General features: G+C 38.7%; 1 protein-coding gene across 4 annotated transcripts in view; it reads left to right on the forward strand.

The window, feature by feature from the left end:
• The window catches only part of CHRDL1 (chordin like 1), a 123,401-nt gene that overhangs the window by 34,211 nt on the left and 72,665 nt on the right, over positions 1-16,525 (forward strand). For all 4 annotated transcript variants that reach the window (XM_010346351.3, XM_039464104.2, XM_003935850.4 and 1 more), the window contains exons 3-4: positions 438-550; positions 3,782-3,875. In XM_010346351.3, coding sequence (XP_010344653.1) covers positions 438-550; positions 3,782-3,875 — 207 coding nt within the window. The remainder of the gene's footprint in view (positions 1-437; positions 551-3,781; positions 3,876-16,525) is intronic.

The following is a 16,525-nucleotide window of genomic DNA, read 5'->3' on the forward strand; positions in this document are numbered from 1 at the left end:
CAAGAATTCTGTAAGTTGAATGGGAACAGGGGCTTTGTAAAAAAATTTTAGCTCATTTCATCTGCAGCACTTAGCATATCACCTGACAGTTAATGCTCAAATTGTTTAATGATTCAGTGATATTACCATGTGTAGGCAAAGTCAGTCATAGAGATCTAACACAATGCATAGTCCATCAGCTTCTTACTAGTTATATGACTCTTGATTTTCCTTATCTATAAAATGAGACTAATAGTAGTATCTACCTTATGGGTCATTGTGAGGATTCAGTGAGCAAAGTATGTATAACACCAATACTTTAATAGGAATTCTAGAAATACTTGCTATGCCTCTTCCCTTGATGCATAATAAAATGGATGGTACTTGTGATTGCTTTTGAATTTTGTGATTTGGTTCATGTTGCCTAACAGGCATATTCTCCATCTCCTTCCACACAGATTCAGAGACATATTGTGTGTTTCAAGACAAGAAGTACAGAGTGGGTGAGAGATGGCATCCTTACCTGGAACCTTACGGGTTGGTTTACTGTGTGAACTGCATCTGCTCAGAGGTACAGTCTCTCAGGACATGTGATTTCCAAGTTTGCTCCATAGCATGCAGAGGGGCTTTCAGTGCCCAGATGGCCAGGGACCATGGGTGATAAAATCCCGAAAGAAAGTAAAGAAGCAGACCAGTCGCGCTTGCTCACACCTATAGTCCCAGCACTTTGGGAGGCTGAGGCATGAAGATCATTCCAGCCCAGGTGTTCTAGGACCAGCGTGGGTAACATGGCAAAACTCCATCTCTACAAAAAAATACAAAAATTAGCTGAGTGTGGTGGCACATGCCTGTTGTTCCAGCTACTTGGGAGGCTGAATTGGGAGGATCATTTGAGCTCAGAACTTCTAGGCTCAAGTGAGCCGAGACTGCACCACTGTACTCCAGCCTGGGCAACAGAATAAGACCCGATCTCATAAAATAAAAGAAGAAAGTAAGAAGTTTGCAAGGAAAAATGTACAGTTTCTGTCTTTTGTCGTCTGTTGCTTTTTGCCTTGATTTTCATAGGTTCTCTGAGTATTTGCTATGGACAGATATTTATAATCTCTTAGCCTAATTTTATCGGGCATGGTAGGAGAAGGCAGAGGAGCCCAATAGTAGAGTGGGGGAAACAACTCAATAGAATGTTTAGATTGTAAGACTAAGTAGTTTTTTGTGTATTTGTCTTTAGAGAAGGAATTTTACTCTGTCACCTGGGCTGGAGTGCAATGGCCTGATCTCGGCTCACTGCAACCTCCACCTCCCAGGTTCAAGTGATTCTCCTGCCTCAGCCTCCTGAGTAGCTGGGATTACAGGTGCCTGCCACTACACCTGGCTAATTTTTTGTATTTTTAGTAGAAATGGGGTTTCATTATGTTGACCAGGCTGGTCTCAAACTCCTGACCTCATGATCTGCCTCCCTTGGGCTCCCAGAGTGGTAGGATTATAGGCATGAGCCACCATGCCCAGCCGACAAAGGAGTTTTTGGAAACTATTTTTAAGTCTGACTTTTAGGGAGAAGATTAAGACAAATTATAAACTGGTTCATTGGGAGAGTGGATTCTATGTTGTCTCAGCCAATAACTGTAATGTAATTAAGACTGAGTTTGTAAAACTTTGGCCTGTACCTGGTAAGGCTTAGAGTTCCCTTGGCTCAGTCTTGCCACCTGCCCAGTCATTCAGAGAGGATTTTAGATGGCTTAAATACCATCTTTACAATAGATAAAGCAGGTTGTTCCATCTTCTTTCCATGGCGTTGACCCAGGAGCACAGCTGAGGTCAATCTTTCTGAACAAACCTCTACCATCATATGTTAGGCTAGAGTTTCTTGTTCTCTGCGCTGTTGACATTTGGTCAGGGGCTGTCCTGTGCATTTTAGGATGTTAAGCAGCATCCCTGAACTCTACTCATTAGATGACAAGAGCACCAACCCCAGTCATAATAACCAAAAATGTCTCCACACATGGCCAAGTTGTCTGGGGAGCAAAAGTCACCCCTGGTGGAGAAGCAGTGCACTACGCCACTTGGAAAGGGAGGCCTTGTACTAGGCATTGAGAATGCTGAACTTACACAAAGAATTTTCACGACCAGCTTCTTAACTTGACACCTTGTGTAGGGACTGCACCTCTTCCCTGATGCCCAGCTAAAGCAGGAACAGTCACTTCAAGCCTGGTTCATTTATCATTTGAACACAATTTTGGGCTTTCAGATTTTTGAGCATGTGGAAACTTAATTATCAGGTAATATCTGGCAATATTAAGAGGCTATGCAGCTCTAGAGTAAAGACAGACCAAGTTTCCAATCCTGCCTCTGCCACTTATGAGCCATTGGACAAGTTACCTGACCTCTATGAGATTCCTTCATCTTCTTCTTTTTTTAAATGAGATGATGATATTACTTGTTTCATCAGGTTCTGGTAAAGATTAAATTTATAAATTTATTTAAATCATTTAAAACAGTGCTTAGTCATGGTGAACATTCAATAAATATTAGCAGCTGTTATTGTCATTATCATGATCCTTATCATTGTGGTTATCATCATTAATATTATTAATCTATTAACTCTAGAACAGAATTCACTACATAGCATTAAGGAGGATTCAGTTTAGACCTCAGCTGGGAGGTGTGGTTTCTGATGTGCTTCAGTGATCTCAATTGAGGATTAAACCACCTGCCTCTCAGGAGTGTGATATATCAGGAGCTTCGGTTGTGTTGCCAAATGCAAGACTCCAAAAAATTATTATAGAAAGTACACAAGAAAAGGAAAAGGTTGTAATAAGGCAATTCCAATTTGGATGAAAGACGCCTGCCTCTTTAAATGGTTAGGGCATGTATTAAATAGATCATTTGGGGATTTATTAACTGCCTGGGATGGCCTGATTTTGTTGGGTTCTTGATGCCACACATTTCAATACATTGGAGACAGCTAATCATTGGGAGCTGAGGGTTTGATGTCTGCAAGGCAGTCAAAATGTTATTATGATCCCAGTTCCAACAGCTCAAGCACAAGGCATCTTCTATTTCTCTGTCCTCTTCACTACTTTCTTCCCCACAACAGCCTGACAAGTACAAGTAGCCCTTGCTGCAAATGACTTACGGATGAAAAATGTAAATGAAAAATTTTTTTTCCAGAATATGCCTTGTTCTAGCAATGGTCGTGAGCTGTCAGAGCTAGGGATCTTATAATTGGAAATCAGGCAGGGACCCAGTCACCCCACCCAGACATACTACCTAATCAGCTAAATTCCAAACTCTAGCTTGTTCTCAGAAGAATTTTGGCTAAAAAAGGGAATGAGAAGGATAACTCGGTCCACTGGGCCAAGGCAGAGTTGTATCTGCTAGGGATGCCTCCTTGCCCATGGCTGGGTAGCAGCTCAGGGGACACATTGCTCATTATGTCTTTCATGTTACTAGACAGGTGATTATGAAATCAGAGTAGGTTCTTGGAAAAGATATGCAGCTAGAGCTAGGGAATGGTAGAAATGCCACAGAGCCAGGCCAGAAGCCTCCCACAATTAACGGGAAGCTCTGAAAATTGGAGTAGTGGTGATCTCAGCCTTAGAAAAAATATGCCAATAAACTATCAACCAACCCAGCAGAGGTGCTGGTGATGAGAAAAGGAAAGAAAATGTTGAATGTATTCAGCTTCTTGGGAATGCGTTATTCACTGTCTGGGTGAGTCCCTGCGTGACTGTTTCCCAAACTGGCTTGATCCCAGAGACCTTTGAAAGACATTTATTTCTTCTCATTGCCTTCTCTTTTTCAGAATGGGAATGTGCTTTGCAGCCGAGTCAGGTGTCCAAATGTTCATTGCCTTTCTCCCGTGCATATTCCTCATCTGTGCTGCCCTCGCTGCCCAGGTAAACCAATTTGTTTCTTTCTTTCCTGGCTGTAGTTCTCCATCCTCCCCATTCACCCAACTCAACTCATCTCCGTAATTCCCCAGAAGGGAAACTTCCAGACATATAACAATAGGAACTTTTAGGCAGCCCAAACTGGCCTCTAAATACTTTTTATAGCCCAAATGAGGTATATTCTAAGATCTGATAAGTTATTGGATACCCAGTAACAGATTTTTATTAGGCTTTTAGTCATTTGAAGGTGGGTGTCAACTGGAGATGGAAACTGTGGCCCAGAGATTTTCTGCCATAAGCAGCCTCTTCCTGCCACGGGCAGCAGGCACCAGGAGAGTTACAGCATGGCGGCATGTGTCTTAGGCAATTAGTGCTGGAATTGCACCCAAGCATAGATTCTAAATTATGAGGGGGCCGTTCATAAATCAAAGGAGCTAAACCAGGGAGGTTTATGACAGTATAAACCTGCCTGCCTGCTGAATAGCCACCTCCTCCAGACTGCACAGTTATTATGTACACATTGTTAAGAGTAATTCTAAGGGGAAGCCAGGCAGAGACTTTTTCACAGGGCTGTTAGGACGTCTACTTTCACGATTTGCGGCTAGGGTATTTGTCTGAGGCAGGGGCTCCCTCAATGACACTTTGTTCACATCTGACTGGGGCCTAGTTCCCACCCCAAAAGTGTGTAAGTGTGCAGTGATTCAGAGAATACCTGTGGGCCCAATGGTAGTCCTAGAAAAAGTTGCTTGACACTCTTGGGATCTGTGAAGCAGAAGCCTTATCATCCTGTAAGTTGATTCTATTTCCCTTTAGGGTAGAAATTCTTGAACTAAGGTTCCTGTGTGGGCATTTGGGGGTAAGAGAGCCCTTTAAAAGTGCTTGCAGTTTTTGGTATAACTATATATATGTGTAAATTCCTTTAGAGAAGATCCACAGCTTTATTATCAGTCCCAAAAGGGTGTACATGAAGAACAACTACCCTAGCTAAGGTATAGATGGTGCTTTTTAAGTGATGAGAAACTTCCAGAACTTATAAGAGAGAAACCAAATGTATCAGGGCAAAAATATTAGGAATAAGACTGGGAATGGGGATCGATGAAAACCCAGTCAACTGAAATTTTACAAGAGCGGTTTTATTTATTTTTTAATGGAGAAGAAACACCCAAACCCCTTTTGTCACCATCTTTATAATACATATTTTCCTGCATCAGTAAATACACCCTAATGAACACAGGTGGTTCATTTCCATATGGCAGAAGATCATGCCATATCACAGGTTTCCAAATTCTGAGTGTTGGTACTGATAGTATATGTCTTAAGATATCAGAGATTGACTTGGCATATGACCAACCTAAAAGTTGTTGTTTTTTTTTAAAATAAGTCCATAAGTATGGCTTACTGTTTCTGTATGTGTTTATTTGCTTCTTCCTAAACTGGATTGCAAAAATGCAGTACTGGGTGTGGGACACTCTGGTAAATGGAAACAATGTTTCTGATAAGGCTGCCACTCTGGAGAGCTTCTTTTTTTTTTTTTCACCTGCCAGGTAGCCCATCAAATTGCCTCATAAAAGCTTTATTTATGCCCCAGAAGTCTCCAAAAGTAGTCTAATATCATAGGAACTTATCTAAACTTCTGTATAAAGATTGTTCTTCCCTGGGAAGAAGGTTGAGGCATGACCCAGACCCAGAGCATGGGACAAAAGAACATAGAATAGAATATGGCTGCACCTGCCCCAGCTGCCTAACAGGAAGCAAATATTGATAAAAAGGGAAAGAATAAGCTAGAAGTTATTTTGAGAGAAAAAGAAAGTGTTAAAAGAACTGAGCTCAAAAATTCCAGGGATGAGTGCAGCTCACTTCTCCGTGAGTTCATTTTTCTTCTCGGTACCTATAACCTATAATGGCTCTTTCTGTGGGTAGTAGTTCTAAAGTTCCTTAATCCTTACATATTTTTTTAAAGCGTTTATTTTGCCCTCATTCTTGAATGATAATTTGGCTGGGTATGAAATTATAGGTGCATGTTAATCTCCCTTTAGCACTTTGAAGATACTACTACATGGTTTGTTGGCTTTTTTGTTTATTGGTTTGTGGTTAATAATTCTGCTATTTGTACTTCTTTTGTGGGTTCTTCTGTTTTTTTTTTCCTTCTAGCTTTTAAAACTTTCTTCTTTTCATATATGCACACAATGAAATATGTAAATTTGATTATTTTTCTTCAGCCTGCTCAGCACATGATTTTTTCAGCCCAAGGAGTCAAATTTCTCTTCAATTTTTAGTCATTATATTTTTTTGAAAATTGCTTCTTCACCTTCTTACTTTTTCTCATTCTCAAAATTGTCTTTGGTGTATATTATTGCATCTCATTTAATTTATCCTTTATGTCTCCTAATATCTCCTTTATTTTTCCCTCCTGATATTCTCCCTAAAATGATATATTATTTCAACTCTTTTCTCCAATCATGAATTCTTTCCATACGTACTATTTAGGCCATCTTTTGGGTTTTGTTTCTTTGGTTTTTTTTGCTTTTTACTTTTTATTTTCAATTATCTGATTTCCCCTCAGGTTTCCAAGTTAGTTAAAAAGACATCTACATGGTGCTAATTAATAATCTGTTATTGTTTGGGGAAACTTATTCTCTTTTTTTTTGCTTCTTTGAAGTATTTAAATGTTTATTTGAAGTCCATTTCAGATTGTTTAAATATCTAAATATTTTTAGATGTGAATTGTCACCTTTGTTGGGCTTCTTGACAGATTTTCTTAGTTGTGAATTTTCCTTGCCTTTCTAGTTTTTGTTTAAAAGCTCATCATCCAAAGGTGTTTGTTATTGTTGTTTTTGTTGTTTTCTTGCATGAACCCTTCCTTCCTTGTGGGATGGTTGTTTCAGGCTTTATTGTTCACTTTGCTCTAAACCAGGTCATATATTAATGACTCAGTTTGGGCTGCCTCATGCCCGAATAGTCTATTTCTACCTCTGTTTTCTTGTGCACTACTAGTCTCTGATAATGATCGTGGACTGGAACCTCATGTACAACTACCTACCTTGGACAATCAGTGTTTTGTAGGGAACAATTTTGAGTGGGGAGAGCTATGTCAGCCCCTGTTTACATTCAAGCAGTGTGACCCTAGTCCCCAACTTCATATAAGAAGTCACTTGCAAGCTGTTGTTTCTCCTCAGTCATTTGGATCCAAACTATCCATATTCAGTCCCAGCTGCTAATGAACCATATGGCTTTGGCTCCCGTTTATTGCTGTACTTTCCTCCTATGCTTTATTTAACAAAGAGTTTTCTGTGTGTTTCTGAATATGATTTTGCAGTTGTAACATTTTATTTATTTGTTTTTCTAGTTTCACATTTCATCTCTCAGTTTTGAAAAGAAAAGGGAGATTTCTCATGTGTCCTCTTTGCCATATTGAACCAGAATGCAACCAGCTATTCTTTCTTTCTACTGAAGATGAAACAAGAGTAAATAGGTTTAAATCATAGCAGAGAGAAATGGAGCTTGACAAAAGGAAGAACTTTGGAACACAGCAGTTGTTAAATCCTATAATAAATGACTACGGAGAATTTTAGTCTCTTTATTTAATATTTCTAGAAATAAAAAGCACCCACCCATCTGAGATAGAGTTGGCACAGTCCTGCTTTGAGACAGGGCAATGGATGTGATGACTCCTCTGTGTTCCTTCCACCCCAGTGATTATTAGGCATGAGGAAACTCATGCCTTCAGGGCCACAGAAATGTTTGGTCAAAGAAAAGGGCTCTGGTTTTCTGTCTTAACCCAGCGGAAAGCACTGTGATGAAAATGCTCTCATTTAAAGAGATAATATTTAAAGCCAAGATGATGTATAAGCTCTGTATAAAAAGGAGAAGACAAACAAGCAAACCATATACCCAGATACTGGCTTTACATATTGTCTAATAGCAGTATTGTCTTAGAGGAGCTTTCACCTAGGTAGTAACAGACTCAGTGGAAGGGTCCTACCTATCATGCTTAGAGCTCAGTTTCCATTGAAGGAGACAGATGAGCCATCTCACTTCATTTGTTTATGTATTTCACATGGCTCTTGCTTTCTAAACTCTTTACCCCTAAAATTTCCAAGGATCCCACCTGTATTTGAAGTTATCTCCTACAGCTCCTGCTAAACCATGGAAATCACAGTATGCAGGCAGCTCTTCCAGAAATACCAGAGAGAAAACTATACTGATTCCCACAAAGAGCAAATAATTTTTTTTCATCAGTACTTGTCCAAGTCTTGGCAGAGGTAAAGTCTTAGTCACATACCACAGTGCTCTACTGGGCCCAAAGAGGCTGCATGGAAGCTGGAACATTCTTAATGGAAAAGTCAAGACTGCATAGGAGTCACGAATGTCATTAAATTCATCCTGATCTCTAAGCAGGACTCTGTGGAGTCCCTGATAATTAAGAGATTTTAGAGATTTGTAGGAATTAAATTCCCTGTCTTCCCTTTTGAGGGAATGAAGTGGTAATGATAGGAGGGAAAGTAAAACAACATAACTTCTATATATATATATATATATATATATATATATATATATATGCACAGGGAGAGAGAATTTTATCCCAAAAAGAAGACTTTTCTAGTGATCAGGAGTCTAAATCATGATATTATCTAAGAGGGCTTTTTTAAATGGTCATTCCACTGAGAATTTGCTATTCAGAATTAATAAATTTGGGTTTTCCTGGAGGTATTCCAGCATTCCTGGGTTATTAAAGAGCTGTTATAAAATTGCCAAAATAACTGATTTGATCTGGTTAGCAGAGACCTAATCCACAGTGTTTGCTTTTGGCTAGGTGTGAAAAAGTTCAGCTGTATGAATGGTTTTAATAGGAATAGTGACAGTGTGGTTTTGTCAAGAGAGACACCCCAGTCTGAGAAATTCAAGGTAGGTTAGGGAAAAGACCTTAACCATGATGCACTATAGTATGTGTTCCCATAAGGACAATGTGGGAAGCCCTGTGTCATTTCTCTTTCAACAATAGCTGGCTTGTGAGTGAGCTGGCAAATGCAGGCATTTCTGCCACTATATAATATGCACATATCTGAAAATCCTCATATTCTGCAAAATTGTACACTGAAAAATAACAGGGCTTAAGGAAAAAGTAGTATTGGAGAAAACCACTCAAAAGGTATGCAGCTTTGTAATCAGAACACTAACAAAGCAACTATACTAATGAAATACTAACACAGTTTAAAAAGACATCTTATATTTCTAATAAAATATATTACAGTAAATATAGACTTCACCTTTTAAAATGGTAGCCATTAGCATGAAGGACACGTATTTAAGGGAGGATTGAAGCTGCTGAGTTATACAGACAAGAGTGAAATACACACAGTTCAGGGAGAATAATGTAATAAGCATTTATAAGACAAAGCGTGTGTCCCAACTGAGGCAAGAGGAAGAATGTAGGGTAAATGGCTTCCTGATTTCAATTGAGTTAGTGTACTTGGCTTTTAGCTGCTGTCACTTGGTCGTGCAAAATATTAATTCGCTGGGGAAATCATGTATGAACGAATGCAATTTCTATTTTATACCAACTTCATTCCCTCATTTAGCATTCACATATGAACTACTTGTGTTACACAAATCCACACTATAGCACAAGCAGATTGTTTAAGATGAGATAGATACATGGCATTTGACTTTAGACAAGTTTGGAGTAAGGGTTGAAAATCACTTGCCCACTCTGAATCTGCTCTTTTTTGTCTTTAATCAGTGACCTATCTGCACTTGTGTTCTCCTTTCCTCCCATCCCATATATTTATGTTAAAAAGGAGTCTAGGGTCTAAGTCAGGCGTCCCCAAACTTTTTACACAGGGGGCCAGTTCCTGTCCCTCAGACCATTGGAGGGCCACCACATACCGTGCTCCTCTCACTGACCCCCAATGAAAGAGTTGCCCCTTCCTGAAGTGCGGCAGGAGGGCTAGATAAATGGCCTCAGGGGGCTGCATGTGGCCCACGGGCCGTAGTTTGGGGACGCCTGGTCTAGGTCTATGACTGTGTCTGTCTATGTCTGTGACTTCCACTGTTACAGTAATCGAGTAGACAGGCCTTTTGTGTTTCTTCCAGTTTTTTTTTTTTTTTTCCTAGGGCTAAGGTTCAAAAGGGAGATTTATTTATTTATTTTGTAGTAAAACATGAATAACATAAAATATATCATTTTAGTGTATAATTCAGTGGCATTAAGAACACTTACAATATTGTGCAAGTGGTAAGAACATTTACCACGAATCTAGTTTTCGAATTTTTTCACCACCCCAAAAGGAAACATATGATACAGTCACTCCCCATTCTCCTTTCCCCGCAGTCCCTGGTAACCATGAATCTACTTCTCTATGGGTTTGCCTATTCTGGACATTTTGCATAAGTGGAATCATACAATTTGTGGCCTTTTGCATCTGGTTTCATTCAGTTAGCATAGTGTTTTCAAGATTCATCCATATTGTAGCATGTATCAGTACATGATTCCTTTTTATGACTGAAGAATTTTCCATTATTATGCATAGATCACTTTCATTATCCATTCATCTATTGGTGGTCATTTGGGTTGTTTCCAGCTTTTGCCTACTGTGAATAGCGCTGCTATGAACATTTGTGTACAAGTTTTTGTGTGGCATATGTTTTCAATCATTTTGTATACACCTAGGAGTAGAATTTCTGGGTCTTATGGTAATTTTATTTTTAAATTATTGAGCAATCTCTCTTAAATGTTAAGGTTGCCCCGTCTTCTTTTAGTTCATTTCTTTGAGTACCTACTGCTAGCCATCCTCATGGTTGCTGCTGATTTGCTGCTGTTACCACCATCCATGTCTGATCTCCATTGCTCTCTCCTCTCTTCTTTTATTGTCTTCTGAATTCTATATTCATTTGTCTCTTGGAATTTATCAAAAAGGATCAATTCCTTTTAAACAGTAATAGTCAATTAGCATATTGTATTCTTTTTAGTAAGCTGACTATAATAGCTGTAATATGGATGATCAATCAGGGGCTATTTCTTTGCCTGCAAAATATATATATGGGTCCAGAGTTATCCAAAATCCTAAGAATTCTGAAATGGTGTCTGGATAGCAGATGTTTTACTTTATTATTGTTATTATTCTCACTATTTTAGATTACTGACGGGTTGCCAAAGGAGATGTTCACTACTGATCACTAGACCCTCCATGTCCATACTGACTGCTCTTAGACCCTTTAAGCATCTTCCATGCCTTATTTCTACTATTTTTCTCATACCTTTGGTCCTTGGACACTTGATCAAGTATGAAGGGTTAAAACCTTCTTCAAGAAAGTGGCACTCAACTTACCTTTGCCAGGTGAGATGATCTTTGTCTCTGGCAAACTCTGGGAATTTAATTTCTTTCTTTAAAAAATGTGATTTCCTTTTAGCATGCCAGAACCCTTATGTCATGTAGGAACAAGGCTTTCAGGTGCATTATGGTCTTTCATCATGATAGAGCAGAACTCTTAACTTCTGTTTCTTTCACTGAATGTTAACTAAACCTGGTGTCACACAAAAGTAAAGAAGGTGATATCACATTGAGGGTTTCCAAGAGGCCCCATTTGTCCCAAATAAATCTTCTGATTGCTTTCTATGTGCAAGAAACTGCCACAGGTATAATCATTTTCCAGGCTTAAGATAGTGTTTCACAAAATTTGCTCCAAGGAACATAATTTTATGGGATGGTAATTGAATTTACTAGAGAAAACATTTGTGTTGTAAAATAAATTTGAGTTTCTGAATGGCAAAAAGTTACACACGTGAGTTTCAATGTAAGACTTCCTGGAGTCACATATACACTCACACAGACACATACACACATGCACAATTTAAGAGGAATAAGTTTTTTATTTTTTAATTAACACATAATAATTATACAAATTTATGGTGTATAAAACATAGTGACATCTTGATACCTACAATGTGTAGTGATCAAATCAGAGTATTAGCATATCCATCACCTCAAACATTCATCATTTCTTTGTGCTGTGAACTTCCAAAATCCTCTCTTCTAGCTGTTATTTTGTATCGTTTAACCAACCTCTCTCTATCCTCCACTTCCTCCTACACTTCCTGGCCTCTAGTAACCACTATTCAGCTTTCTGCTTCTATGTGATCAACTTTTTTAGCTTCCACATATGAGTGAGAACATGCAGTATTTATCTTTCTGTGCCTGACTTATTTTGCTTAATTTAGTACTTTCAAGGCTCATTTGTGTTGCTATGAATGACAGGATTTCTTTTCTTTTTTATGGCTGAATAATACACCATTGTGTATATATACCACATTTTTTTATCCATACTTCTGTTGATGGAAACTTAGGTTGATTACATATCTTGCTATTGTGTGTAGTGCTGTAATAAACATAGGGATATACATATCCCTTGGATATACTGATTTCCCTTTTTTTGGATTTATACCCAGTAGTAGGATTGCTGAATCATATAGTAGTTTTATTTGTAGTTTTTAAAGAAACCTCCATACTGTTTTCCATAGTAGCTGTACTAATCTACATTCCCACCAACAGCATGAGTTCCCTTTTATGCACATCCTCACTAGAATCTATTACATTTTGTCTTTTTGATCATAGCCATTCTAACTGGGCTGAGACTATCTCACTGTGGTTTTGATTTGTGTTTTCCTGATGATTAGTGATGTTGAGCATTTTTATATACTTGTTGTCTATTTGTATGACAGAGCCTTGATACATTAATATGCATTATGGATCTACCAGAGATGTATATGGGATGTAACATTGTCTACACTTATTCAGCCATAGGACCCATTATTTGGAGGCACTTTGCAGAATTAGAGTTCTTTATTACACGCTTCAAGAAGTGTTGTATTTTGCCATTCAATTTCTAGGAGTTATTTATATAATATCAATAAGCTACTGGTATATACAGTATCTTAGTTTGGAGAAGTGTGTTAGGGTAGTGGGCAATTTTAGCACAAGGCCCTAAACTAGTACTACTCAAATTTTAATGTGCTTAAGGATCACCTTGGGAGATTTGATAAAATGCAGACTCCCAGATGCTACACCAAAAATCCTGATTCATTTAGACTGCATTGGGTATCGCATTTTACACAAACATCTCAGTTAATTCTGATGCAGTCCGATTGAGGACTGCACTACAGTAATAGGGCCCAGGGGAGATTTTGAGAAAGGAGGTCAAAAGAACTGCCTACAGAAAGCTGTTCTTGGTAAGATCTTGCAGCAGTGGGATCTCCAGAGGGCTGTGGGCAACATGACAACATAGTTTTGCTGATAATGGAGCACATAGACACTTTGGAAACACATTTTCTTTGTGTCACATTTCCCCAGGACCAAGCCTGGAGTAACATGTGCACAATATGCCATCTGGCCTGCTCCTCTGCTTTCCCAGAGCTCCTTCCCAAAGGCTTTCTCTTCTGCCATCTTCCACATTTGGAGCCCCTGGCTGTCATGTCCAGAAAGCAAGACCCTCCGTGGGGAGCTTCCCCTTCTACCCCACCCATTGTTCATGACTTGTTGTTGGCGAGAAATGAATGGCATTTCTCGGAATTAGCCCAGGAATTTCTGCTGATAAACAAATGAAACTCTCAAAGGGAAAAGCAATCAACATAGTTTGAAATAAAATCAGTGTTTTTAGCTTAGTCTGTTTTTAACTTAGTTTGAAATAAGAGTCACATCTAGGGTATTTTAAGGAAAGGATTAGCCAAATGTCCTGTAATGGGCTCTCATCTGAGTTGCAGGACGGACCATTGAACTAGGGCCTGCTTTCTTCTTGAATAAGCAGAAGAGGCAGTTATTATCTTGATTTCCTGTGACCTGTGATTCTGAGACCTGTCCAGCCATTGGATCAGCCTTGTATTAGCACACTTCCCTGCCAAGTTGCCTCACACCTGAAATTGTCATTACTACTTGATCTTTTTAATTTAGGCCTTGTCCTGATAAATTCACCAATCTTTGAAGGTAGTAACTTAACTCTTATTAATCATTTTTTTCATCTGAACACAGGATTTAGAAAGCAGAATTTGATTATAGAGAGAGGATGCAGGTGTTGCAGTGGAAGATCCTGAGGCCACTAAGCTCAGCTGGGTACCTGGAAGAGTTACAGAGGGAGAGGGACCTGTTGGAAGAGCCTAGGGAATCAGGCTTTACCCACCCCAAAGTCCTGCAAAACACCAGCAGTATTTAGGATAACTTCTCTATTCGTGGCAGAGGACACAGTGGTTTCTAGGATGAGTTTCCAGCTCTCAAGTTTTTCACTTCAGAGTTGTTAACTTAAAACCAGTATGTTCTCAAAGTAACCAAATGTCCTTTCTATCTGTTGCCTAGAGCCAAAGAGTTTCACTTCAGGGTTTTGGATGCAAAATGACTATAACCCAAAAGGTTTGCCAGATTATTTGCAGCCACTAAGATAAGTAGTTGTCTTTATTAGAATGATTTTTGTCTGATTTTTATATTTCAAATTTTACACCATCAGCTATTCCCTAAAAGTGATTTTAGGAGCTGGAGGACGTAGAGTGTCAGTTATTGAAAGCTTCCAAAATCTGCCTCCTCACAGGACTCCAGTTTGGGCCATCAAAGTGGTCTCTTTTATAAATGTCTTGATGTGTTGTCTTTTGTCCTTGCCACATGTACTCCAAGACCCAGAGGCTGGGAAGTGGTTTAGCAAATATATGTTTGGCTACTTAAAAAGTGTTTTCTAGGGTTGTACTCCCAGAATTGGAGATAAGCCAAGAAATATATGTATTGTATCTCTCAATAAAGGGCTAATTTAAAGCTGTCTGCAGGAGGGTGAGGAAGAGGGCTGCTTGGATTTTAGTTTAACTGAGAAGACAAAGAAATACATCAAACTTGGGAGTTGAGGTTATTTTGTGGAACATGAAGATAACGTAAGTGTCCCCACAAGCTCTGTTTTCTTTTCTTGAATAAATTCATCCCGTTTTGATTTCTCCACATTTACAAGATTGTGCCCTAAGGGGTGTAAGGGCAAATCAGAGTCCACACTCACCATCATACCTTTTATATAGTATATTCATTTATTATTTCAATAGGAGAGAAATGGAGATTGAGAAGGAGAAGGCCAGGAAATGTGGCATGCTTTCTTTCTTTGTTTCTCTTCTTTCCTTCCCTCATTCCTTCCTTTTTATTTTCATTCTCTGTCTTTTTTTTTTTTAAATTTGTGATTATTTTCTTATGCTAAAATATCTATAACATAAAATTAACCATTTAACCATTTTTACATTTATAGTTCAGTAACCTAAGTATATTCACATTGTTGCACAACCATGACTACTAACCATCTCCAGAACATTTTCACCTCTCCAAACTGAAACTCTGTACCCATTAAACACTAACTCCCCACTTTCTACTTCCTATCTCTATGAATCTGACTACTCTCAATACCTCATATAAATGGAATTATACAGTATTTGTCCTTCTGTAATGGGCTTTTTTGCTTAGCATAATGTCTTTAAGGTTCATCCAGGATGCAGTGTGTCTCTTTCTTTTTTAAATGGGAAAGAGAGAGAAGAAATTTGAGAAGCTAGCGGTAGAGACAAAGAAGTGAAGGCAGGAGGCAACCAAGGAGTTTTAGAGGAATCTACCAAATGTTGCTTTTCAGAGCACATTTTTCATAGGATGAGGAAGACCCCAGAGACCATACTGTCTTTGAAAATGACAGGCATGACAAGCAGTAACTAGCATTACTGCCTGTGTGAAAAATCTAGGTTTTGAAAGACGTGTTCCTTATTAACATTTCCTAGGGAACTTCAGAGGATGTCATTTATTAGGAGCTGATTACTGGCAAGTTTTGTCATCTGCTTTTGGAGAAATCTATAGGAATAGAACACTACCCCCTGTTTCTCTTTATCTGGAGAAGTACTTTTCCAAAAGGGCTCTTCTGAGATTGCTTTCTAAGCAAAATTGTGTCTGGAGCCATTCAACGTGGCTTTATTAGAAAGATTATTAAAGGATTACAGTATGAAACCTATGAGGTGATGTTGAAGGAAAACTGTAATTACTGAACCTGGTGAAAGAAAGACAGGGGCCTTCACCAAGTTTCGGAAACATAAATGGGTCTTAGGGGAGGCTGATGAGTTTTCTCCTTCCACCTCCAAAGGGGGAGAATGAGTAAAAGTGAGCTTCAGCATAAAAAAGTTAGGCACAAAGAAGTACTTCCAGGGATAGATAAGGGGAGCTGAAGTCATTTTAAAGTCAATATATTATATTAATAGCTCAAGCCCAATGCTGAGTAAATAAAAGTCACACATAAATGCACAAATGCATACAATATGAATCCATTAATATCGAGTTCAAAATAGGCAAAAGTAAACCATATTGTTTATGGGTGTGCATAAATGCGATAAAACTGTAATGGAAAGTGAGGAAATGATTATCACAATAGTCAGCTTGGTGGTGAGTTGACCTCCAGTGGTGAGGGAGACGCTTCTGGGGTGCTGGCTATGCACTCCTTTTTGATCCACATGGTAGTCACATGGGTGTTTGCTTTGAAAGCGTAAGTACAACTGTACAATTATGTTTTAGATATGTAAGTTATATTTCCCAGCATAATATATTTTAAGTGGCATTACATTTTAATTTGTTCTTGATGGTTATGATTGGAGGCAAAAGTACCAGAAGACC

Source organism: Saimiri boliviensis, chromosome X (genome assembly GCF_048565385.1).
Source record: "Saimiri boliviensis isolate mSaiBol1 chromosome X, mSaiBol1.pri, whole genome shotgun sequence".
In the NCBI taxonomy this organism is placed as follows: Eukaryota; Metazoa; Chordata; class Mammalia; order Primates; family Cebidae; genus Saimiri; species Saimiri boliviensis.